Raw genomic sequence first — 26,270 nt, forward strand, 5'->3', positions numbered from 1 at the left:
AGTAGAACAGGTGTACTCAGGGCCAGCTAACACCTCCCAGAAAAGGATTCCCTCAGGGAGGAAACTGAGCAGGCAGAGAAATAGTGTGTATTATCAGAGTCATTATTATTACTATTATTAATAATACAGTGTTCCCTCACTACTTCGCGGTTCACTTTTTGCGGATTCGCTATTTTGCAGTTTTTCAATAAACTAAAAGACTATTATAAATCATAAAAAAATACAATTTACAGCCTAAGGAAGGGAGGAAGGAGAAGCCAAAGGGAGAGAAAAGGAGCCCAAGCGGCAACGGGAGGAGAAGGAAGCAATTTATCAACACATGATTGATTAATAAAGACTTAAAATTGTGTATAACTACTAAAATAATGTATAAATATTAAAATAATTATAGTGTCCCTACTTTGTGGATTTTCACTTATTGCAGGTTGTCTTGGAACCTAACCCCCGCGATAAGTGAGGGAACACTGTATTCCTATTATTGTGTTGCTGTGAACCATGAAAATGAACACAACCTCCCAGTATTAAAAAAAAACCTCTTAAATCAGAACAGTAAATAAAGAACAACACTCTGAAAATGGGGGAATTCCAGACAGGAAACAATCAGGGCCAGCTAACACCTCCCAACAAAGTATTCCCCCAAGTAGGAAGCACCCAGGCTTTGAAGCTAAAAGGCCATTGCATGCTAATCATTCTGGCTAATTGTAGCATTCGTACTTGCCTCCAACAGATGTTATATATCCACAAGCTTTAGGAAATAACATATACTAACTACCACCAATTCCTCAATACAGTAGAGTCTCACTTATCCAAGCTAAGCGAGCCAGCAGAAGCTTGGATAAGCGAATATCTTGGAAAATAAGGAGGGATTAAGGAAAAGCCTATTAAACCTCAAATTAGGTTATGATTTTACAAACATCATGTTATACAACAAATTTGACAGAAAAATTAGTTCAATGCGCAGTAATGTTATGTTGTAATTATTGTATTTATGAATTTAGCACCAAAATATCACGATATATTGAAAACATTGACTACAAAAATGGCTTGGATAATCCAGAAGTTTGGATAAGCGAAGCTTGGATTAGTGAGATTCTACTGTACCTTATTTTCCATACCACTGTCCACCCTCACTGTCCATCTTTCGAAAGGACCTTAAAACATGGTTATTTCGATGTGCATTCGAATAAATAGTTCCAGTTAGTTATTAGTGGCCACAACTACTGCACTTTATCACACCCCATTCTTATTGATTGAACTCTGGAATGAGATCCTTAATTCCCTCTTGTAGAGTCTGCTGAATTTTATCTTAACAGTTTGTATATTATGTTCAGACTCTAATGTTCTAATGTTTTATGTTGATGTTTTATGCTGGTTTGTATGTTTATACTATTTTATGTGTTTTACATTGGTTTAATTATGCTGTAGTTTATTGTATTTTGGAACTGGGCTTGTCCCCATGTGAGCCACCCCGAGTCCCCTAAAGTTATTATTATCTATATATAAAAAAGACAAATGGTGTCCTCCCCTCCCACTAAACAACAAAAGTACAAGCCCCAGAACCTAGAAATTTGGCAGCACAATCCACCATCCTTGCCCCTACGTTCCGACAACAAAAAGAAAAGAAAAATAAAGTCCTAATTAGAGGGAGAGGAATAATTGTCTTTAGCCAATTGCTGCCAGTTAGAAGACTAAGCTCCACCCACTTGGTCTCCTAGCAACCTACTCAGGTCTCACTCTCTCTTCCACACTGCCTATAAAATACAGATTATCTAATTTGCACTGGATTATATGGCATTGTAGACTCAAGGCTCTTCCGCACAGCTATATAACCCATTTATAATCTTATATTATCTGCTTTGAACTGGATTATCTTGAGTGCATTTTATTCAGCTCTGTAGAAGGAGCCTGATATAATCCAGTTCTAAGCAGATAATATAAGATATACAGTAGAGTCTCACTTATCCAACATAAACACCCTGGCAGAACATTGGATAACTGAATATGTTGGATAATAAGAAGGGATTCAGGAAAAGCCGATTAAACATCCCATTCCCTCACGACCCTATCTGCTGCCAAACTGCCATCCATGTCTATGCCAGGCATCCTCAGAGATAATGAGATCTGTTTGAAAACAGACAAGTGGGATGTTTATTTTTATCTCACCAATGATATCCAGGATGGGACAACTCTTTATCTGTCTGAGGCGACTGTGAATGTTCCACTTCCCCACCTTGATTGCCATTTAATGCCCTTGCACCTTCAAGGCCTGCCTACTTCCTGCTTTGGAGAGGAATCCTTTGTTGGGTGATGTTAGCTGGCCCTCAGGACATCATGTCTGGAATTACCTGATTGCTCAGTGCTGTTGTTTAGTTAACTGTCCTGATTTCACAGATTTTTTTAATACTGGGAGCCACATTTTGTTCATTCCAGGCAGGCAGGAACCATCCAAGCTTTGAAGCTACAAGCCTATTCAGTGCCAATTCCAACATTCACACTTGCCTAAAGCAGACAACAGTTCTTTCTTCCACCCTGGTCATTCCACAGATATATCAACCCCACTTCCTTTTGTTACAACACATTTCACAACCTCTGAGGATGCCTGCCATACATGCAGGCAAAACATCAGGAGAGAATACGTTTGGAACATGACCAGGCAGACCACAGAACTCAGAGCAACTCAATACAAAGAGGAACAAAAATAATAAAATAAATACAAAAAACAAATAAAAAACAAAATAAAATAATACAATCAAAAATAAATAAATAAAAATAATATAATAAAATAATAAAATATAATACATACAAATAATAAAATAAAATAATAAAAACACAAATAATAATGAAAGAATAAAAATAAAATAAATACAAATAATACAATAAAAATAATAAAAAACACTAAAAATTAATACAATAAATACTACAATAACAGAAAATAACTAAAAATAATACAAGAAAATAATAAAATATAATAAATAAAAAAGATAAGTTACAATAAAATTAATTAAAAATACAAATAATGTCAAATAAAAATACCACAACAATTTTTAACCAATACCACCACCACTTTGCCACAGTAACGCATGGCTGGGCACAGCTAGTTATTACTATTACCACTGGAACGCGTGGCCGGGCACAGGTAGTAGCTTTATAAACAAGCACCTTGGTATCCCTACGGATGTCCCGATCTCTAGTCATGACGTCTAGTCATGAGGAATACAGGAGTTGTAGTCCGGCATCTGGAAGTGTAGCGGAAACCAGACTTCCCCTTTTCTCAGCTTGTCGTGTGTCTTGTGCGGACGCAGTGGAAGTAGGAGACAGACAACTGGAGGTTTTTTCTTTTTCTTCCAAAGAAAGCAGTTTACTAGAGTTCCTGCAGCTGCAGAGGTTCATCCCACGCACAACTAGATGCTGAAAAGGGAGAACCCCGCAGACAGGGTCGAGTGTCTATTTATACAATTCAGTGGGTTCAGTTTACGACCGCCCACATATCAAACCATTGGTGCATATTTGTGGTGCAGTATTACATTTCTTCATTACTTTCGTTTCTCTCAAAACACATGATTTCAGGGAAACCATGTGATAACCCATCGGCTGTGTTCCTGGCCTGCTCGTACCTCCTTATATGGCCATTTCCTCCTACCCCTTCATTCCTGCCTTATTCCCCCATTTTTTTTTTGCGAAGCGTGTATACAAAAGCTGAAGCAAACTAAATGAGCAGACTTATGGGTCCCTCCAATCCCTTCTAGCTTGCAGCCAAGCTTTCTTTTCAGTGGAAAATGAGCGCAGAATAGCATTTGTACATAGTTTCATCACCAGAGGTAAACAACACATGAGGATTAAAAATATTCTTCTTCCGATGATGGATTTGTTGCTATTTGTTGCTATGGCCAGAGGTAGCCATTCACATGCATGTCCAACTTTCAGGTCTTTTCAGTCTTTGGCATAAAGTCAAACTGGGGGTGTGTTTCCTCTTCCTTGATCAAAGGAATAATGTTCAGTTAATTTGAAGAAAGTCTCTTTGTCCACTCCAAGAATTGTCTCTGTGTAAAGAAAAGTCTGTAAAGAAAATCTCCATCTCTCACAGGGCTTTAGCTGTCATACCCAGTATGTGTGGCGTTGTCACGACCCAGGCTACAGAGCACCAATAACCATACGCAGAGGCCAGATTCTATCTAATATCTTTATTAAGGAAATATATAAAGTTAGTAAAAGCAAATGTAAAAGTTAGTCCAGAAGCAGACCTTTCAGGAAAGGTCAAAATTAGTCCAAAGAAACAATGTCCAATATGAAATATTAAGGTCCAAAGTTGTAATCCAATAACCGAAACACTCACTTTGCCAGGCAAAGTGAGGGGAGATGGCAAGGTCCTTTAGTCCATGAACTTGAGCAAGGCTATGAAATAACTTGATACTTGAAACAAGGCTTGAATCGTGGAACAAGGTAACGTGGAACAAGAACAAGGTCCGTGGAATAACTTGGTAAAATCCGTGAAACAAGGCAAGGTTTAGTCCTGGGAAACAAGGCAAGGTCCGTAGGTAAACAAAGGCTGGGAAACAGGAGCGAAGGCTGGAAACAAGGGCAAGGCTTGAGCAGGAACGAGGCTTGAAACGGAGTGCGCTGTCCAAACACAACTCGCTCCGGAGGCTGACGAATTGACTCCGCGAAGTTACTACGCGGGTAAAACACCTATATAGAGTCTAACTTTCCCGCCGAAGCAGTTCTCTGGGAACCAGAAACGAAAGCTAAACTCTGAGACCAGATGTTTGACTCCTTAAAGATTCTCACGAAAAGCAGGCTTAATTGGCTACATTCTTAGCTGCTATTCTAGCACTCCTGCGCGAAGCTGCTTCCAAACCCCTCTGTTGTTTACAAAACTCATGGCGAGAGAACACGGGAGATGTAGGCTCAGGGTTTGTTTGACATACTTCTGGGACACAACTTTCTTGCAGGTGCAAGGTTCCCAGATCTGCCTGGGAAAGATCTGGCTGAGAAGATTCCAGTTCTGACTGGGAAGGTAAAAAACCCAAGTTTTCTTCTTCATCAGGCATTACAATGTCATGAGCAGGACTACAAGGCCCATGAGTCATCACACTATCCCCCTCCTCAAGGCCCCTCCCAAACTGGGACTCTCTCCCCGAGGCGCGAGGTCGCGGCTTGGCGGGATAGGTTTGATGAAAGCGACGGGTTAAATCAGGAGCATGGACTGTGGAGGCGTCTTCCCAAGAGCGTTCCTCAGGGCCAAAACCCACCCAGTCAATTAGATATTGTAGGCGGCGGCGGTGAAAGCGAGAATCCAAAATGTCCTCAACCTCGAACTCCTCCTCCCCATTCATCAAAACAGGAGGGGGGGCCGGTTGGTCTGTATCAGGACGCACACCATCCGCCGGAAGGAGCAGGGAGCGGTGAAACACTGGGTGAATGCGCATTGAACGCGGAAGTTGGAGTTTGAAAGTCACGGGGTTTAATTGCGCTACCACTGGATAGGGGCCAATGAAACGGGCATCCAACTTCCGGCAAGGGCGATGGGAGGGCAAAAAGCGAGTGGACAGGAAAACCCGATCTCCTACCTTGATTTCGGGGCCCGGTTGGCGATGTTTGTCCGCGTGACGTTTATAGTCCTCCTTGGCTTGGTCTAGTTGTTGGAGCAAAAGTTGTTGCACCGCTGTGAGTTCCTGCAGCCAATCCTCTGCTGCGGGAACTTCTGAAGTTTCAATGACAGGGGGAAAGAAACGTGGATGGAAGCCGTAGTTTGCAAAGAACGGCGTTTCTTTTGTAGAAGCTTGAACTCCATTGTTGTAGGCAAACTCCGACAGTGGTAACAGAGAAGCCCAATTGTCCTGTTGGTAGTTTACATAACAGCGAAGATACTGTTCCAAAGTGGCATTGGTGCGCTCCGTTTGCCCATCTGTTTGGGGATGATGAGCTGAAGATAAACGAGAGTCTATGCCCAATAGTTTTTGTAGTGCCTTCCAGAAACGAGAGGTGAATTGAGATCCACGGTCTGTGACCAAACTCTTGGGCAATCCATGTATTCTGAAAACATGTTGAAGGAATAGATCTGCAGTCTCTTTGGCCGTGGGGAGGCCTTCACAGGGAATGAAATGGGCTAACTTGGTGAAAAGGTCCACCACCACTAGGATCGTGGTGAATCCACAGGAAGGTGGTAGGTCAGTGATGAAATCCGCAGAAATTATTTCCCATGGGCGAGATGGGGTAGGAAGGGGGTGTAGAAGCCCTGAGGGCTTTTCCCTTCTTATCTTGGAGCGCTGGCATACTGGGCAGGTGTTGACATATTTTTCCACATCTTTGCGGATCTTGGGCCACCAGAAATCTCTTAGGATCAGATGCATGGTTTTAAATAGTCCGAAATGCCCTGCTGGTTTGCAGTCATGACACAGACGAAGTGCTTTTTCCCTGCCCGGTCCGGGTGGGATATAAACATGATTTCTATAGCAAAGCAGTCCATCTTTAAGCGAAAAGGGAAAATGCAGACCTTGACGAAGTTGGTCTAGTAGATCCGAGATTAAGGGCAGGGGATAGCTGTTCCGCTTGGTGATATTATTCAATGCTCTGTAGTCCACCACCAAGCGTAATTCCCCTGACTTCTTCTTCACAAACATCACTGGGGAGGCAGCTGGGGATTGAGAGGGTCTGATGAATCCCTTGCGAAGGTTTGTCTCTATGAATTCCCTGAGAGCTTCTTGCTCTGGTTCAGTCAGGGAGTAGAGATGCCCTCGCGGGATCGGGGCCCCCTCCACCAAGTCAATGGCACAGTCATAAGGTCTATGTGGGGGTAATTTTTCGGCTTCTTTTTCATTGAATACATCCCAATACTCGGAGTACTTCTTTGGCAAGGTGATAATGGGCTCGGTGTCTGTGGCATGGCAGACCTTGGCTACGAGGCAATGGTTTTGGCAGTACCTTGAAGCAAACTGCAGTTCTCTGTTGGACCAGGAGATGCTTGGGTCGTGAAGTGTCAGCCACGGAATCCCCAAAATCACAGGGAAATGGGGAACCTCAGTAACAAAGAAGGAAATCTCTTCCATATGTTCCCTTATCCACATCCTGGTGGGTTCCGACCACTGGCTTACGGGGCCCGTCTTGAGAGGGCGGCCATCGATGGCTTGTACCACACGGGCATTCTTGAAGTCATGATATTGTAATCCCAGAGAGTCGGCATACTCTCTATCAATGAAATTGTTGGTAGCTCCTGAGTCTATCATGGCGTGGATCATGACGGGTCCCTTTTTTGCTGACCATAAGGTGACCACTAGAAGGAACAGGACCCCGGTTGGCGGCTCTTGAATGGGTTTCTTGACCGGGTTGGCGAGCCTCTCTACGCCCGGTCGTTGGCTTCCCCCGCCGGCTGTGTGCCAGCCGCCTCAGACGCCTTCGTCTCCGTGGAGGACGCCGCCGCAAGACGGGCGGCGGGCTTCCCTTTGGCTGGGCACTCTCTGGCGAAGTGGCCCCCATTCCCGCAATACCAACAGAGATTTAGGCGTTGGCGGCGGGCCTTCTCGGCGGCATCTAATCTGGGACGCACATTGCCCAACTGCATCGGCACCTCCTCGCTCCCTCTGGGGTATGGGGATGGTGGTGGGGGTCTCCACACTGGACGCGGCTGAACGCTGGCGGGAGCGGGGGGTTTTGCCCCAGCTCTACCGCTCTGGCCTCGTACCCACTGTTTCCTGTTGGCAATCATGACTTCAGCCCGTAAACATTGATCGATGAGTGCTTCAAGCGTTTGGGGAGGATCCACCTTGGAGATTTCCTCCAGCATTTCAATGTTGAGACCCTCCCGAAATTGTCCTCTGAGGGCAACATCGTTCCAGCCGGTGTTGTGGGCCAGCACTCGGAACTCGGCTATGTACTGAGACATGGGTCTGTCTCCTTGGAAGAGGCGGCGGAGTTTGTGCCCGGCTGCCTCCAAATTGTCCTCGATTCCCCAGGTCGCCTTAAGGTGGTCCAAGAAATGTTGCGCTGACCTTAGATGTGGGGAGGCTTGGTCGAACAGAGCCGTCGCCCAGTTAGCCGCTGGCCCGTCTAGGAGACTGTAAATCCACGCCACCTTGATGTCTTCCTGGGGAAACTCGGCATCACGGGCCTCTAGATAAGCTTGGCATTGGCGACGGAAAACATGAACCTTAGAAGCTTCTCCAGTAAACTTGGTTGGCAACGCCATGGCCGGAAGACGGATTCCGCGTTCCTTCAAACCCTTTATTTCCCCATCCTGTGCGTTGAGCTTATCACGGATTCGGTCCACCTCATCCTTGTCGATGGTGTAGGTAATCGGCTGGCCGCCCGGCACGGTTCCGGTAGACATTCTGGCCTTGGTTAATTGGTGCTTATGGGTGGCGGAGTCAAACTGTCACGACCCAGGCTACAGAGCACCAATAACCATACGCAGAGGCCAGATTCTATCTAATATCTTTATTAAGGAAATATATAAAGTTAGTAAAAGCAAATGTAAAAGTTAGTCCAGAAGCAGACCTTTCAGGAAAGGTCAAAATTAGTCCAAAGAAACAATGTCCAATATGAAATATTAAGGTCCAAAGTTGTAATCCAATAACCGAAACACTCACTTTGCCAGGCAAAGTGAGGGGAGATGGCAAGGTCCTTTAGTCCATGAACTTGAGCAAGGCTATGAAATAACTTGATACTTGAAACAAGGCTTGAATCGTGGAACAAGGTAACGTGGAACAAGAACAAGGTCCGTGGAATAACTTGGTAAAATCCGTGAAACAAGGCAAGGTTTAGTCCTGGGAAACAAGGCAAGGTCCGTAGGTAAACAAAGGCTGGGAAACAGGAGCGAAGGCTGGAAACAAGGGCAAGGCTTGAGCAGGAACGAGGCTTGAAACGGAGCGCGCTGTCCAAACACAACTCGCTCCGGAGGCTGACGAATTGACTCCGCGAAGTTACTACGCGGGTAAAACACCTATATAGAGTCTAACTTTCCCGCCGAAGCAGTTCTCTGGGAACCAGAAACGAAAGCTAAACTCTGAGACCAGATGTTTGACTCCTTAAAGATTCTCATGAAAAGCAGGCTTAATTGGCTACATTCTTAGCTGCTATTCTAGCACTCCTGCGCGAAGCTGCTTCCAAACCCCTCTGTTGTTTACAAAACTCATGGCGAGAGAACACGGGAGATGTAGGCTCAGGGTTTGTTTGACATACTTCTGGGACACAACTTTCTTGCAGGTGCAAGGTTCCCAGATCTGCCTGGGAAAGATCTGGCTGAGAAGATTCCAGTTCTGACTGGGAAGGTAAAAAACCCAAGTTTTCTTCTTCATCAGGCATTACAATGTCATGAGCAGGACTACAAGGCCCATGAGTCATCACAGGCGTGGGGTGGACTTAAACTCCTACGGGTTTTGGATTCCAAAACAGGCCTTCCAGTAATAATGCCTTATGGATCTCCATTTTGGAAAACAGGCCTCTCAGTAACAATGCCTTATGGATCTCCAATTTAGGAACAGGAGTCCAAAAAAAGCTGAAAAAAAAAAGCAGGAAGACAGTGAGAGAGAATGGGGGAGGGGGAACGGATTACCCATCTGTCGATCATCCTGTTCGGCATCACTTTTGTCTCAGCCAATCTTGTTGAAATCCCTTGTCTCTCCACGGGTGGGGCAGGTAGGCCACTATTCAGCTCCCAAACGACCCCTCCATGGCCTCTTGAGAAATGATTCCTCCATGGGCCTTCTTTCGCGATCTGCAGTAATCCTTTTTACTCTGGTCCTGCTGCAATGGTTAACTTATTTTATTCTTTGTCACATTGTCTCCGTGCTATATCCTCCTTTTGGCTTAAAAAGCAAGGTTGTTAGATGGCATATGAAAAAGTCCCTCATTGTCTCTCAAATCCGTCAAAAATCCGAATTATTTGCAATGTCCCATTACAAAAGGTCCTATCCAGGAGAGTTGGGTCAAAATAGAAAATTGTATGTTGTTGAGTTGGTCAGCCCTTACAGCCTCCAGCCTGATGCCACACTCCATCACAGCCTTAACACTCAGCAACACCTATAGGCCCTCCCAGGCCTCTCAATAAACATGTCTCATAGACTTCTGGGTTTATCCCATACAGGAGTTCAGGACCTGTAGCAAAAAAACAATGAGAGGGAAAAGAAGGGGAGGGAAATACTCATCCTTCCAGGCTGTATGGCTCTTGAAGCACTCTCTCTAGTCGTTTCGCTCACATCCAAGGCAGGCCTCCTCAGAGGTTGTGCCTTTGACAACACACTCATCTGTCTTGAAATCCAACAAAATCTTTCTTCTCCGCATCTTTTTCTTTTCCTTTCCGCAAACGATTTAACAATCGTGTATCCACTTGCTGCAATGCAATCTTCCACTCCAGTCCTGCTGCAGTGTTAAACTTACTCAATTCCCCTTTTACACCGACTCGTTGAACAACTCAAAATTTGTTAGTAACACACGTTGAAAAGCCTCCTGCCGCTTCTCAAATCTGGCAAAATCCAGGCTGGGGGCGATGGAAAAAATGCCCCTATTTGCATGATCTAATGTCCCGTTTACAAAAGTCCTAGTCCTTCCTTCCCGTAACCTTTAGAAAGAGTTGGGCCAAAATCACGAAGTTCAGAATCCAAATCTCACAAAATTATTATGAAGCAACATGAGATGCAGCCAATTATATCATGTCTTTGGTTCTCAAAAGGATAACTTTTTATCACTTGGGCACTAGCTCCCTTTTTGAATAAAATGTCAATCAAAAATTTAAAAATCAATGTCAGTTCTTAATCCTTCTGTGTCAGGAATATGGGATCAATTTTTTTTTCCAAAAATAAATATATATTTATTTATTTTTTTGCACTGCCAACTTGTGACAGTTTTCCATACAAAGTCTCCACAACCAATAACTCCTCTCCTTGTCCTCTCCTTTCCAAAACATTCATTCACATTCCTTCTCCTTCTTCTTGACTCACCAAGATCACCTGTATTCCAAAGTGCTGCAAAAAAAAAAAAAAAAAGAACCTCCAACATTTCCCTATAACCTGTAAGGGGTTTAAAATCTGTAGAACAGGAAAAAGGGGGAGTAGCCCACAGAGGCTTGAGTTTTCAAAAGTACACTTGTTCAGGCTCATTTTTTTTTTCCTTGAGATTCAATTTCTGGGCAGATGTCCAGCTCTTATCTGTTGTATCACCATGTTCTCTAAAAACACTGAAGCATTGTTCTTTCAAAACAAGGATTTTTTTTTCAAGCCTAAGACCATTTTTTTTTTCCAAAAAAAAATATCTACAGCTTCCGAATTGCTTCTGAACAAATCTACTAACATTGTTTATAACTCTTTATGCATTTTGAATTCAACACATACATCTCATTCACACAAGGTCCACAGGAATTCTGATTAGTGGTTAGTTGTTTAGATAAAATCACACACTCTCTCTCAGCTCATGAAACATTCTCACCCAGTTGTCCCAAAATAAGTCCAAAGCAAGGATTTAAGATCCAGGTGAAAGACAGAACCCCAAAATATTATATATATATATATATATATATATATATATATATATATATACACACACATTTACATCATCATTTTCTTTCTTTCTTTTTCTTTTTTTTTTTAAATTCACATTACATTTTTAAAACTTCACTAGTTCACAGCGGCTTTCATTGACCTTGGCTGTCCACTGGAATTCCATTATCTTTCTCTGGGCATTTCGCCTGAGTTTAACCAGAATGACAGGGAGTTTTTTACCTTGGACTGTCTGCCAAGATTCTCCCACTATCTTTTTGGCATGAGGCCCAGGTGCAAAAGAAAACTTTTTAAGAAAACAGCTTTTGTTTCTCAGAAATAACAAGGAAAACTTTCTGAGCCACTTTAACAGCCTCCCTCCCTTTTTCTCGCCTCTCTGCAGCTTGTCAGCAAAAGCAAACTAACACAGACCCTCTTCGAATCAGATTTTTTCAACCGTAATAAAACATTTCTAGATATTTGTGCTCAACATTTTTGTGTAAATCTATAGACTCATTTTTCATTTTCACTTCAATATTACCACGAAACATGCAGAACTTGAAACTCATTATTCCCCACACATGACAAAGAAATCAAACAGTTTTTTTTTTTTCCTTTCCCCGGGAGTTGCGACTCCTCATGAGCCCTGCACGACTTGGTCTTGGGGCACCCTCACAAGTCTTGTTCTCTGGGGAATTCCTTCTACGGCTCTACTTGCAACTGAGCCGAAATTGTCTAACATACACTGTAATGGGGTGGTGGATTTGAACCCACTGCCTCCCATCCTGCCTAATAGAGGGGACTGCCTTGGACTGGGCACCTGGACACTCAACGGTGTGTGTCAGGAATCACAAGACAGAACCCCTTTTATCTCCCTGGGAACCTTTGTGTCCCTCCCGGCGCTGTTCCCTTAGTGTCTCATTTAACCACTATACTTGCCAGATTGCTGTAGACGTCGGACCAACCTTCGCCCCTGGACTTTTTCCCTGGATCCTTTTCCCTGCCTGGTTTCTTTGGAACCTCGCTGTCGTTGCGGCTCCCACCGTCGGCCGGCGTTGGCATCAGAGGCAAGTACCGCAGCCGGTCTTACAATATTCAGGGGCCCCTTCTCGTCTCACGGTAGTTGCCTCTGGCCCCCACCGCCGAGTTGGGACCGTCCCGCCAACGGGATCCGTCTCCGATCTCCTGGCCCGTCTTATTGTGGAATCACGTCGGGGTCACCAGAAAATGTAGCGGAAACCAGACTTCCCCTTTTCTCAGCTTGTCGTGTGTCTTGTGCGGACGCAGTGGAAGTAGGAGACAGACAACTGGAGGTTTTTTTCTTTTTCTTCCAAAGAAAGCAGTTTACTAGAGTTTCTGCAGCTGCAGAGGTTCATCCCACGCACAACTAGATGCTGAAAAGGGAGAACCCCGCAGACAGGGTCGAGTGTCTATTTATACAATTCAGTGGGTTCAGTTTACGACCGCCCACATATCAAACCATTGGTGCATATTTGTGGTGCAGTATTACATTTCTTCATTACTTTCGTTTCTCTCAAAACACATGATTTCAGGGAAACCATGTGATAACCCATCGGCTGTGTTCCTGGCCTGCTCGTACCTCCTTATATGGCCATTTCCTCCTACCCCTTCATTCCTGCCTTAGAAGGCCACATTAATGCTGAGTTTGACACGTGTGATGTCAATGAATGCCCCCCCCCCAACTTTAACCCTTTCCTTGTAAAACTACAGCTCCTAGGATCCCTTGGCGTTGAGCTGTCTAAAATGTATTCATTCTTATGTTGTGAATACACCTTTAGTTCTCAGGCATTGATTGAAGTCATTGCTAATTCCTCCCCTCAGAACAAAACACATACACTACTGTTCTGTTTAAAGGGTTTGAAAGGCTTGAGGCAGACAGCTAGGCCTCTGCTGCCTGGTCACCATGGAAACGCCAAACAGCAGCCCAGGCAGAGCAGCAGCAAGCAAAGGACTGTAGCCAGGGTTCTCTAGCCTTTCTTTGTGGATAGAAGGCTTTTGGGGAGGTGGGCTTGAAGGGAAAGGCTGGGAAGGGGTCCTTAAGGACAATATCTCTGTGTGTGATGTTGTTTTTTTGGGGGGGTGAAACCCTATGTATTCATTTTCTAGGATTAAAAGGAGCTTGTCAAAGGACAAATGGCTGTATTATCATTCTACCGGGCCTATGCCAACTTGGGTGCTCTGAGTGTTTTGGACTTCAACTCCCACCATTCCTAACAGCCTCAGGCCCTTTCCTTTTCCCCCTCAGCCGCTTAAGCGGCTGAGGGGGAAAAGGAAAGGGCCTGAGGCTGTTAGGAATGGTGGGAGTTGAAGTCCAAAACACCCAGACGGCCCAAGTTAGCCCAGGCCTGATGTAGATGCAACATGGCATACTGATCTGGGGATGGAAGAAGGTAAGTAGGTTGCCTGAGCTTCCTTGCAGCAACTATTTTGTCTTCCCAGGTAGCTGTGCAGTGCGCCATGACTGCCATACCTGTCCACTGTGAGTTGCTGTATAGGCAGTGGAGTTGGTGTCAAGAATATGCAGGTAAGGACCCTAAATTTGTTTCTCAATGTTCTGCCCTTTCCAAACACAAAGAAGTCACTGTGTTTTGCACATTCCCTCCACAGGGAAAGCATAAAAATGCATCTTAATGGAAGAATAAGATGTATAACAAGTTTGGGAAATGTGTAGTCTTTCAGGTGGGGCCGGGCTGTGGCGCAGCTGGCTAGTAACCAGCTGCAATAAATCACTACTGACCGAGAGGTCATGAGTTCGAAGCCCGGGTCGGATTAAGCCCCCGACCATTAAATAGCCCGGCTTGCTGTTGACCTATGCAGCCCCGAAAGACAGTTGCATCTGTCAAGTAGGGAAATTTAGGTACACTTTATGTGGGAGGCTAATTTAACTAATTTACAACATCATAAAACTGCCAACAAAACACGAGGAAAGGAATGAGGAAGTACAGCCACTAGTGGACAGTGAAGCAACAGCTCCCCCTGTGGCCGGAATCGTGAAGCTGGAAAAAAATGTTAAATGCCTCTGTGTCTGTCTATATATGTTATTTGTCTGTTGGCATTGAATGTTTGCCATATATGTGTTCATTGTAATCCGCCCTGAGTCCCCTTCGGGGTGAGAAGGGCGGAATATAAATACTGTAAATAATAATAATAATAATTGTTGGACATCGATTTTCATTAGTAGTTCACAAGCTGAACAGGAGTCAACAGTGTGATGTAGCAGCTAAGGCTGGATCTACACTGCCATATAATCCAAATACAGTAGAGTCTCACTTATCCAACATAAATGGGCCGGCAGAATGTTGGATAAGCGAATATGTTGGATAATAAGAAGGGATTAAGAAAAAGCCTATTAAACATCAAGTTAGATTATGATTTTACAAATGAAGCACCAAAACATCATGTTAGACAACAAATTTGACAGAAAAAGTAGTTCAATACGCAGTAATGCTATGTAGTAATTACTGTATTTACGAATTTAGCACCAAAATATCACAATTTATTGAAAACATTTACTACAAAAATGCATTGGATAATCCAGAATGTTGGATAAATGAATGTTAGATAAGTGGGACTCTACTGTAATAATAATAATAATAATAATAATAATAATAATAATAATAATAATAATAATATAATATTGGAACTTGTGCCATAAATACCATCTGCCTGTGACAAAGTACTGGTGGAATCATAAGCCTGAAACATCATCATCATCATTATTATTATTATTATTATTAAACAGAATTTATATTCTGCCCTTCTCACCCCAAAGGGGACTCAGGGCGTATCACAACACCCACATACATGGCAAACATTCAGTTTCGTTGGACATTTAATTATTGATTTTAATTTATATGTTGGTTTTACTTATGTATATGTATGTGGCATCGAATTGTGCCTTCTTTTGTGAGCCGTCCTGAGTTCCCTTGGGGGTGAGAATGGTAGGATATAAATGCAGTAAATAAATAAATATAATTCAGTTCAAAGCAGATAATGTGGATTATTTGCTTTGATAATCTGGATTATATAGCAACACAGAAGGGACCTGAGGCTCTATGAGCCATGGTTTAGGGGCCTAACTATGTTTAATTTGGAGAAAAGAAGATAGAGAGGGGACATGATGACTATGTTTAAATATTTGTCACATTGAGGAGGGAGCAAGCTTGCCTTCTGCTGCCCTGCAGACTAAGAGATAAAGCAGTTGTGGAATGAAATAGCAGGAAAAGATATTCCAGTTAAATTGAAATTGATGGAAGTTACAGTCTAGCAAGATTTGGCGAGGCACACACTCTATCCCCAACTGCAAGAAACAGGTTATGGGATTCTTAGGGTCCTTCCACACGCCATATACCCCAGATTATCAAGGCAGTTATCCCATGAATTGGGTTAATCTGAGTCTACACTGCCACATACTCCAGTTTAATGTGGATTTTATATAGCTGTGTGGAAGGGGCCTAAGATTTTTCCTTTCTTCTGTATAGGGCTACCCTAGGAGTTTATAACGTGTGGACAAGCTCATTATCTCTATTGGTCTCTAACAGGTCGGCACAAAGTGTAAAATAGGAGGGAATAGTGACACTGGAGGGATCCGAAGGCCTGGAATAGTAGGTAAGTTATTCTAATGTCAACATGTGTTCTTAGGTCAGGTAGGTATCATGAAGGCAAAGATAACATAACAACAGCTTCTTGTCAATCATAGTAAAGAAAGTAGAGCTGGAAGCAATTTTGTGGCCTGTAAGGCAGGGTGAAATAAACATTCCAAGAAACTTACTTGGCAACACATTACCAACGATATAATTTATCATTAGATATGTGATAATATATGGCAACACATTACTAATGATACGATTTATCATTAAATACGTGTTAATATATGGCAACACATTACCAATTATTCTATTTATCTTTAGATACATGATAATACATAGCAACACATTACCAATGATACAATTCATCATTAGATGTTTGCCTCAAAGATGTGCATAATATATGGCAACACATATGCAATTTATCCACATGTGTGTCTGTGTGTGCTATTGAAAAAAGATTTAATTGGAGCTCTTTTCCCCTTAGTTGTCTATCAGACCTTGTCCAGATAACTGTAGGTCTGAGCAAGTGAGTGGGATACTCAGAACATTTCTCAGAAAAGCTTTCATTTGGATGAGTAGGCATATCTCTCCCAAATAGAGAGCCAGACACAAAGTTTCTGGAGATGCCAGCCACAGGTGCAGGTGAAATGTCAGAAGAGAGTACTACTGGAACAAGGCCATACAGCAACCCACTTTCATAGTATGCATAGTATGCATTAGCAAATGTTTTTTGGGATGCCTTGAGCCAAAGTTTGTTCTCTTCCTCGATTATAGCTGGGATTATAATTTATCAGGGTGTACTTTTTTGTAAGCAGCAATATTTCTTAGACAAGTTCTACTACCACTCATTGATGTGGAGTAACGTCATTTGATTTTTCACATTTTTAAATAAACAATCCCTTTTTATCCTATTGCGTTCAGCTAGCAGACTGAAGCCTAGTGGAAATGCTCCAGCTAATCTTGAACGCATACACCAGAACTCCACTTGCCGCCAACTGTCTACTGCTCCCAGTACCAGCAAATACAGGTCAGAAGGTGAGCAGCCAGAATGTTTGCAAGGCCTTTGTTCTGTGAATTGGTGTCAAACAAACTGCTATTTCAGTAATAAATGCTTATACAGTATAGGGAAAAAGCGCCGCCTGTCAGCAATTGTCACCTTATGTTTTCTCTTGCTATAGGGGTTATAATTCTTTAGCTTGCAGGATTTTTCTTTGGGGTGGGGGTGTTTTCATGTAGCCCTTGGCACCAACCAAGGTACCTCATGTTTTTAAAGTTTCAATGGGAAAATTTTCTTCAGAGATTTTCTATGTAAACTTGGTTTTGTCTCTGAAAAACTGTAGAACAATTGCTGCTCAAATGGTAGTAATTTCCAATCATGGTAATAGAAGTTAGGAGGTTTCAAAAATTGCCCTCCAGCTTCCGCATATTTCCTTGCCTTCAAAGAAAGCCTTTAACCCTCTATAATATTTCTTCTCTCTTGTGTCAGCAACTCTGTTTTTGTTAAATACATAAATAGAGCTATGTTGGATCATATCAAAAGCTTGTTTAAATCAGTAACCAAAAAGATGTTTTGGGAAGTCTGAAATCAGAACATGAAAAAATATTAATTCTCCATTTTTATCCCCAGGAACAAAACAAATGCTGTTTTAGTGGAGGTAAAATGTATTCACCAAACCGAGTGGGCACTCTTTATCCTCCATGAATTTACCTATAGCCATCTAACTTCCTGGCTATCATTAGAAAGTTTTTTTGGATGACCGGGTGTACTAACATTATAAGAAAGGGAAATGATGTAATATTATCTGCATTCTGTACAGCCTATTTCCTTTTTTAAAACCATCATGTTTTCTAAACAAACATTGTAAATATCCCTTGTCTTTTTCTAAGCAGGGAAGCCCAAGTATTGTAACTATTCTTGAGTGGTGAGCTAATCCAGTCCTCTGATCATTTTCTTCCAACAGAGTTCTCCACAGTGTGCTCTTAGTATCTGCTGGGGTTTGGTTCCAAGACCATCCCCCCCTCGTCTCACCCCATGGATACCAACATTTGTCAATGCGCTGGTTCCATTATATACAATGGCCTTGTAAAGTGATGCCCCTTATATCAAGTGGCAAAAACAAGGTTTGCTTTTGGTAAATTTTTGGAATATTTTCAAAGCCGTGGATGGTTGAATCTATAGATGCAGAATCTATAGCTACAGAGGGCAACTGTACTTCAGACACTCTGTTATATCTGATCCACTTGATTTCCTGGTTTTCATTGTGTATGTAGAAGAGCATCAAAGATTCTTTAATGCCTCAGCAAAAGACACCGTATCCTAGAGAACTAATGAAATGAGGATAGCAAACTAATTTTTCTCTGCATTCTATCTCTCTCTCTCTTCCCCCCCCCTCCAGGAGATCATCCGGTAGATGGACATACACCACGGAGTGTCAATGTCAGGTTTTCATTCAACCCAGAACGCCTTAAGCAAGCTCGACAACATGTGGAGAAAGCAATAAAAGTGAGAGATGCTGACTCAACTTACCTCAACTTAGCTTTTGAGCATTTGCCCCAGTGGTCTCCTTAACCCCTTTCTTGTAATGCAGAGAGCCTAATCCCTCTGTTCTTCTCCTTGTGATCCCCAGCTGAGGAAGATCTTCATGGTGCATGGCCCTTACCCTGTAATCCGGAGACGGCTGCTTGGCAGGGGTTGGGTAGAGAAAAGGTTTCCCAAGGTGACGAAAGTTTCTGTTAAGCGGGAGCGCATCCCTGATGGGGAACGTGATGAAGATGGGGATGACAGTGATATACTGTACGATGGTAAGGTTTACTATAGGAGGGGAGGGCAGAAGCACCAGGTGATACTTAGAGAAGGATGTTAGATGATGGTCTTACTATGAGAGCTGGTTAGTGAAGAAGCTCCTTCCTTTACTTTGGCCCCAGGCCATGTGGGCCATAGCATGCATTTTGTTGTACATAACAGTTATGATTGAAGCTCTGCTTCATGTTTTCCACATCTTCCTTCCACAGATGAGGAGGAGGAAGAGGATGATGACCAGCGTGATGACCCTGATGGTACACTTAGCCTCATGGTTAGTTTTGTGTGGCAGGATAATGATTAGTCTTAGTTTCTTCTATCCCTTCTCTAAGAAAGAAGAGCGATTTCATCCTCTGACAATTTTACCTTCTTTGGAGGTAAATTGGTCTAAGAAATAATAGTTGGCTCAAAGTCATCTAGCGTGTAAGGATCTGATTCTGGGTCTTGTCAGTCCTTCTGAGACTTTTTAACAACAACAGTACAGTATCTTTCTTTCTCTTTGAACTTCATATTCCTCAATATCACCACCCACACACAAACACTAAAACACTTATGCCCTGTGTTCAGTTTTGCTTAACCACTATATTTTACCAGCCATAGTTGGCCCTCCATTTTTGTGGGGGTTAGGGGTGATGCTCCTCAATGAAAGTGGAAAACAAAGATATCTCTGGGGGAGGGGGATAGATGGGGCAGAGCTACTCTGGTCCCTGGTGTGTGAATACCCGTAAAAATGAAGACCAAGCTCTGTTTTGGTATTGCACTTGCATCAGCCTTCCCTAACCTGGTGCCCTCCAAATGCATAGGCTAAAACTCCAGATAGAATAGCCATTAGTCAGGAGTGATGGGCTTCAAAACACCTGACGGGCACCATATTGGAGAGCCTGCATTAACAGGAGTATAGATCGATGGAACTCATAGTTGTGCTCTATTCCACTTTGGTCAGACCTTACTGGGAATACTGTGTCTAGTTCTGGGCACCACAAATCAGGAATGATTTTGACAAGATGGAAGGTGTCCAGAGGAGGGCGACTAAAATGATCAAAAGTCTAGAAACCATGAATTCCTATGAGATGTGTCTTAATCAAGTTGATATATTTAGTCTGCAGAAGAGAAAGTTGAGATACGATATTATTGCCATATTTAAATATTTGAAAGGATGTCATAATGAAGAGGAAGCTTTTCTTCTGCTGTCCTGGAGACTAGGACTTTGAGCAATGGGTTCAAATTATAGGAAAGGAGATTCTATTTAAACTTCAGGAAGAGCTTCCTGACTGTAAGAGCTGTTCGACAGTGGAATATGCTTTCTGGGAGTATAGTGAAGTCTCCTTCTCTGGAGGTTTTAAAACAGAGGCTGGATGGCCATCTGTCAGGGGTGCTTTGATTCTGTGTTTCTGCATGGGCAAAATAGTTTTGGAGTGGACAGCCCTTGTGGTCCCTTCCAACTCTATGATTCTGTGAGAGCTGTATTAGGCTTTCATGCTGTTTTCTATTCTTCTTTTCACTGGCAGTCCAGGTTGGTTCGTAACCAGACCCCCTACTTTATCTGGACCAATCGCCGTGATGTTATTGATTGCCGCTTCCTGCGCAAGGACCAGATGATGAATCATTATGCCAAAGCAGGCACCTTTACCACCAAGGTGGGCAGAATCCTGTTTCATAAACATCTGGACCACATTAGTCATGCATGTAAAAATGAGTGGGGGAAATTACTCTAAATGCATGATTTAAACGAAATGGTGTGTGTGTGTGTGTGTGTATGTATGTTATGGGGATCAGGAAATCTAGATGCTGCAAATGTCTACCTTCTTTCTCAGGTAGGACTGTGTCTCAACCTACGCAATCTGCCATGGTTTGATCAAGCTGATGCCGATACCTTTTTTCCACGGTGCTACCGTCTTGGGGCTTCTGATGAAAAGCATGCTTTTATTGGTGAGCATTGTCCATAACACTCTTCTTTGGCATGGGGAAAGAAATTATTTTGCACGTGAAGGAGTGAGGCCTATTTTCATAATGCACTTGTGACCTACACTCACCCCTTAATTAATATATTCCTGGACATTCGTTTTTCAGTCCTGGGGTGATCATGTTTCCCCTAAATTTCTTCTACATCTGCCATTTTTTTTTCAACCTTTATCCCACCTCAGAACAAAAAAAACTAAAAATATGGTCTAATAAGACTTAAAAGCTATCTCCAAATTTAGAAATAGTATGTTAACATAACTTACATTTTGCAACTTTCTATTTGCATGCTTATGAAAACAGCATTTTATAGAGTAGTGTAACAAAACAAAGCGTCCCTTGTAGCCTACAGTCTAAATTTTGACAGGGAAAGAACCTATGATCAATCCTGCTAAGAATAGGATTTTGTCACTCAGAAACTCTCACAATATTAGCAATTACATATTCCTGAATTTCCCAAAAACTCCTGAACAGCATAATTTTGTAGAAGGAAAAAAAGGTGGTTGCTTACTTGAATCTTTGAGATATCCCAAGAATACAAAAATACATCCCTAGGCACTGAACAAAGAACTATGTATCCCTTCTTCTATGGTAGAGGATTTCCAGCTCACTGCAGCCAGGAGCCTTCTCAAACTGGTAGTGAAGCGATACTGGAATAAATCCGTTTTCATAGAAGCTTTTGATGCAAATGAGAATGAGCTCCTAAATGGCCAGATGTCTCCAGGTAAGTACAATTGGTGGGTGGTAAGTGGTGAAAAATTTACCATGTTTAACAGGTCCCAGATCCTGCAAGCATCTTTAGAAAACCTAGTGCGGATATTATCTTTCATTGTTTTTCTATTGCTATTGTTGTCCATTGCCAGTAGTTTAGAAAGCCTGTTATCTCCATTGTGTATGCTAGTAGGTTTATCCTACACAAGAGGTGATATCATTTCCTCTGGCATCATTACCTAAATATTATGAAGCAAATAGCTATTAAATTGTTATTAATTAATGTTTATATTATGTTATTTAATTGTATTAAGTGATAATTGTTTATTGTGTCCATTGTCTATTGCTTATATTATTCTTTGTATCTGTTGATTGTTGTAAGCCACCCCAAATCGCTTCGGGGAGAGGGGGCAGGTTATAAATAGCTATTATTATTATTATTATTATTATTATTATTATTATTATTATTATTATTATTATTATGGCACTAGACCCTGTTGCCTCTTGAAAGGTAAGCAGGGTCAGCCCTGATTAGTAATGGGATGGGAGATCACCAAGTATTCCAAGTTTTGCAGGCTATATTAAAGAGAAAGGAACTAGCAAAACTGCCTCTGAATACTTCTTGCCTAAGAAAACTCCGATGTAATTCATGAGCTCCCCATAAGTTGACAGAAGACTTTAAGGCACATGCATACACCTATCATTGCATCATCAAAATTTTACTTGCAGAAGGTAAAAAATCTCCTGGCCGTAAGAAAGGAGTCTTTCTCTCATCCCAGCTGATTGAGACTGCAATTCGTGCCTGTGAGGAACACTTAGGCAGCTTGAGGCACCAGGATATTGACAAAGAGTTTGGGTCTCCGCTGCTGATGACAAAGACACACTGGAAAGATTTCCTACAGGACTACTATCAGGTAGCCCAGTAAGTATAAGAGATCTAAAATTCCACGCCATCCTTTTTTCTGAGCTGAGATCTCAGTTTCATCGCTGGAATATTATCCAAAATGATTATGTCTTAGTGTAAATTTGCTTAGTATGTGCATACTTCATTATAAAAGGTAAAGGTTTCCCCTGACGTTAAGTCCAGTCGTGTCCGACTCTAGGGGTTGGTGCTCATCTCCATTTCTAAGCCGAAGAGTCAGCATTGTCAGTAGACACTTCTAAGGTCATGTGACCGGCATGACTGCATGGAATGCCGTTACCTTCCTGCCGGAGCGGTACCTATTGATCTACTCACATTTGCATGTTTTCGAACTGCTAGGTTGGCAGAAGCTGAAGCTAACAGCGGGCGCTCACTCCGCTCCCCGGGTTTGAACCTGGGACCTTTTGGTCTGCAAGTTCAGCAGCTTTAACACACTGAGTCCCTGGAGGCTCCTATATTTCATAATACTTATCTGGAATCCCTCTTTTTTTTCTTTTTGACAAGTTTTCAAAAATATTTGGTAATTTTTGAATATCATTTTTGTTAACAAATATAAGTTTCAACATATCAAACAATATTTAGGATATAATTACCTCAATCAAACTACCAACTATAAACTAAACTAACATATTATATTGAACTAAACATACATACAGTAGAGTCTCACTAATCCAAGCCTCGCATATCCAAGCCTCTGGATAATCCAAGCCATTTTTGTAGTCAATGTTTTCAATATATCATGATATTTTGGTGCTAAATTTGTAAATACAGTAATTACAACATAACATTACTGCGTATTGAACTACTTTTTCGGTCAAATTTGTTGTATAACATGATGTTTTGGTGCTTAATTTGTAAAATCATAACCTAATTTGATGTTTAATAGGTTTTTCCTTAATCCCTCCTTATTATCCAAGATATTCGCTTATCCAAGCTTTTGCTGGCCCGTTTAGCTTGGACAAGTGAGACTCTACTGTAGTTAAAATGTAAAGAAAAACAGCAAAAAGGGAAAAGAAAATTACTTCAAATTTTTCAGTCCTTGTTTATTGGTACTGAAACATCTTACTTCCTCTGAATTAACTATTAATTAGATTTTTGTATGTTAATCAATTCTACTATTCTTCAAGCCCTACTATTGATAATGCCTCATCTACATTGAACTAACCCACACTAATATCTTTCTGCACCAATATGATATATTCAGGTAGCCTGTTTAGCTAATAATATGTTCAAAACTTGTTAAGTTCAAAGCTTCTTTTACCATCGTAGTTAATCTTACCCTGACCCCCTCTAAGTATTAAATCTTGCTGGGGGGTTAGAAGAAAAAATAATCTAATTAATTAACACAATTTCTCTTAAGCCCTCAGCATCACGATTTGATTTATCTCATAGAATTTTCCTATTTTCCAATTGGTGACAAACTAGTAACCCTGTGTATTTGCCTTAAACATATCAAATCCAGTTCCCTGTTTATTCGAATTATTTTTACTTCACATAAGATTTTGTCCTAGATTTAACTTTTAGAGAGATGATGAACATAACCACTGCAAAGTTTAATTTTTTCAAGACCAGCCTTCTCCTGACAATCTTAAACCATGAGTCTTTGTAATCTGCTCTCTTTTCTCAAGGCCTTATTGTTCTACAGTTTTTAAGCTGTAGAAACATCCTGAGTGTATGTTTCCTTCATTCTCCATGATCCTATCTCTTGTGCTTTCATTTACTCCCTATATTCAATCTCCATCATTACCATTTTTAACAGAATCGTCATTTATCTTCTTCACCACTGGATGTTGCTGTTTAGCACCTCTTTGATGCTCTGTTTTCCAAACTGGGTTAGATTAAGTTCACCAGACTTGTCCTCACAGTAGCCTGCATCTGCTATAAACAGTTATAGCTCATGATGATGAATGGTGGGAGTTGTACTATAGCAACATTGAATGGCCCCAGTTTCTCCATTCATTGTGCTGTATCTCAGGTTTTGTTGTAGAAAATGGTTAGGTAAAAGTAAAGGTTTTTCCCTGACATAAAGTCTAGTTGTGTCCGACTCTGGAGGTTGGTGTTGATCTCTATTTCTAAGCCGAAGACCTCCAAGGTCATGTGGCCATTGACATGACTGCATGGAGCGCTGTTACCTTCCTGCCGGAGCGGTACCTATTGATCTACTCACATTTGCATGTTTTTGAACTGCTAGGTTGGCATAAGCTTGGGCTAACAGCGGGAGTTCACCCCACTCCCCGGATTCGAACCACTGACCTTTCGGTCAGCAAGTTCAGCAGCTTAGCAGTTTAACCCACTGTGCCACCAGGTTAAATGGTTACTTTCGTTCAATCCCTCCTTTTCTATATTGAAAGACTGCAAACCTGTTATTCATAAAATGATCAATAAATCCATGTTGCAGTGCAGTTTCACACATTCTGATTTCTTGACATTACTTCCTTCAGTGAGGAGGCAGATATAGTGCAGACAAGAGCCTATGTTGAACAGTGTGAAGAAGTCCTGGATCGATTGGCAAAGGTTGTCCCACAGCTGGAAATGGAAGGTGACAGGAACATCTGGATTGTCAAGCCAGGAGCCAAGTCCCGGGGCAGAGGTAAGAGAAAGTGGGACATATGGAGAGGTAAAAGATGAAATCAGCTGTTGTTGTTATCTGTATACAATTTTTCTTTCCACAAAAGAAACTTACAGCAAAATCAATGTAAAACAATTTAAAAATTAAAAATATACAAACATTAAATAATATTAAATATTAACAATATTAAAAAATAAATGGCTAAAAGCCTTAAAACCAATAAAAACCTATTTGTAGCTAAAATCACATCAGCCACTAACAAATCTTAAAAACCTTCTTCTTTAAAAGCCTGCCTGAATAAAAAGGTTTTAGTCTGCTGCTGGAAGGATAACAAGGAGGGGGCCATTCTGGGGAGAAGGGAGTTCCTGAGTTGAAGGGCAGCCACTGAGCTTGAGGTGGAAGTGGAACTGAGAGAAGGGCCTCTGCTGAAGATCTTAGGGCCTGGCCAAGTGCGGTCAGCCAAATAGCCTGGACCTGAGTTTATGGCTTTAAAGATAATGATATTAACAACAACAACTTTGTTTATATCCTGCCACCATCTTCCAGAAGGACTCTATGCGGCTTACAGAAGCACATACAGTGCCATAACACATAAAAATAGAGGTGAAATTATATCACATATTAAACAATTATAACAACAGTTAGGATAAAAACAATACATTACAAAAAGTCCAATTTAAAAATCAATGAAACACAGAACTTGCTGTAAAACGAACGATGCAGCATCCCAGCCATGGCTCAATTCAACCATTAAAGTGCTAGTGACAATATTAGATTGTTTGGTCCTTAGATTTGCAGATGTCTGCATCATTTCCAAAGGCCTGCCTGTCTTCAGCTCCTTGCAAAAACATTGTAATGTGGGGGCAAGCCTAATATCCCTGGGGAGGATATTCCAAAACCTTCTCTCTCATCACCACCAGCCACACTTGAGACGGAAGCAGGACCGTCTCAAGTGTCCTGCCTTTGAATTGTGCCCAGAAACAAACTGGTCACCAAACTGGAGCCACTGCAATAGCTCAAAGATTGCTTCAGCCTATACCGATACCCTTTACAGAGATTGAAGGTTCTTCATTCAATGAACAAAAATAGAGTGTTTTCGTGGTGTTGAAAACAGGGGAAACTGGTAGCTATTGAGACTTTTCTTGTATGCAGAAACATGTCTGTAACCAAAAGGATGGTCAACCTTCATTTCATCTATGAAGTCGGGTTTATAGTGATGGTGAATACAGCCAGT

At 41.9% G+C, this 26,270-nt stretch overlaps 1 protein-coding gene across 6 annotated transcripts in view; it reads left to right on the forward strand.

Annotated features, from left to right (window-relative positions):
* ttll3 (tubulin tyrosine ligase like 3) overlaps positions 1-26,270 on the forward strand; it is a 44,676-nt gene that overhangs the window by 1,939 nt on the left and 16,467 nt on the right. For 2 of the 6 annotated variants that reach the window (XM_062973747.1, XM_062973744.1), the window contains exons 1-12: positions 13,386-13,489; positions 13,926-14,010; positions 16,028-16,094; positions 16,997-17,110; positions 18,472-18,578; positions 18,703-18,877; positions 19,088-19,149; positions 20,384-20,512; positions 20,690-20,804; positions 21,430-21,558; positions 22,275-22,467; positions 24,909-25,057. In XM_062973747.1, the coding sequence (XP_062829817.1) occupies positions 14,005-14,010; positions 16,028-16,094; positions 16,997-17,110; positions 18,472-18,578; positions 18,703-18,877; positions 19,088-19,149; positions 20,384-20,512; positions 20,690-20,804; positions 21,430-21,558; positions 22,275-22,467; positions 24,909-25,057 (1,246 nt within the window). In that variant the 5' untranslated portion in view covers positions 13,386-13,489; positions 13,926-14,004. Of the gene's footprint in view, positions 1-13,385; positions 13,490-13,925; positions 14,011-16,027; positions 16,095-16,996; positions 17,111-18,471; positions 18,579-18,702; positions 18,878-19,087; positions 19,150-20,383; positions 20,513-20,689; positions 20,805-21,429; positions 21,559-22,274; positions 22,468-24,908; positions 25,058-26,270 lie in introns of those variants that run through there. The other 4 variants (XM_062973746.1, XM_008105560.3, XM_062973745.1 and 1 more) reach the window with 4 other exon arrangements.

Source organism: Anolis carolinensis, chromosome 2 (genome assembly GCF_035594765.1).
Source record: "Anolis carolinensis isolate JA03-04 chromosome 2, rAnoCar3.1.pri, whole genome shotgun sequence".
NCBI classification, from domain to species: Eukaryota; Metazoa; Chordata; class Lepidosauria; order Squamata; family Dactyloidae; genus Anolis; species Anolis carolinensis.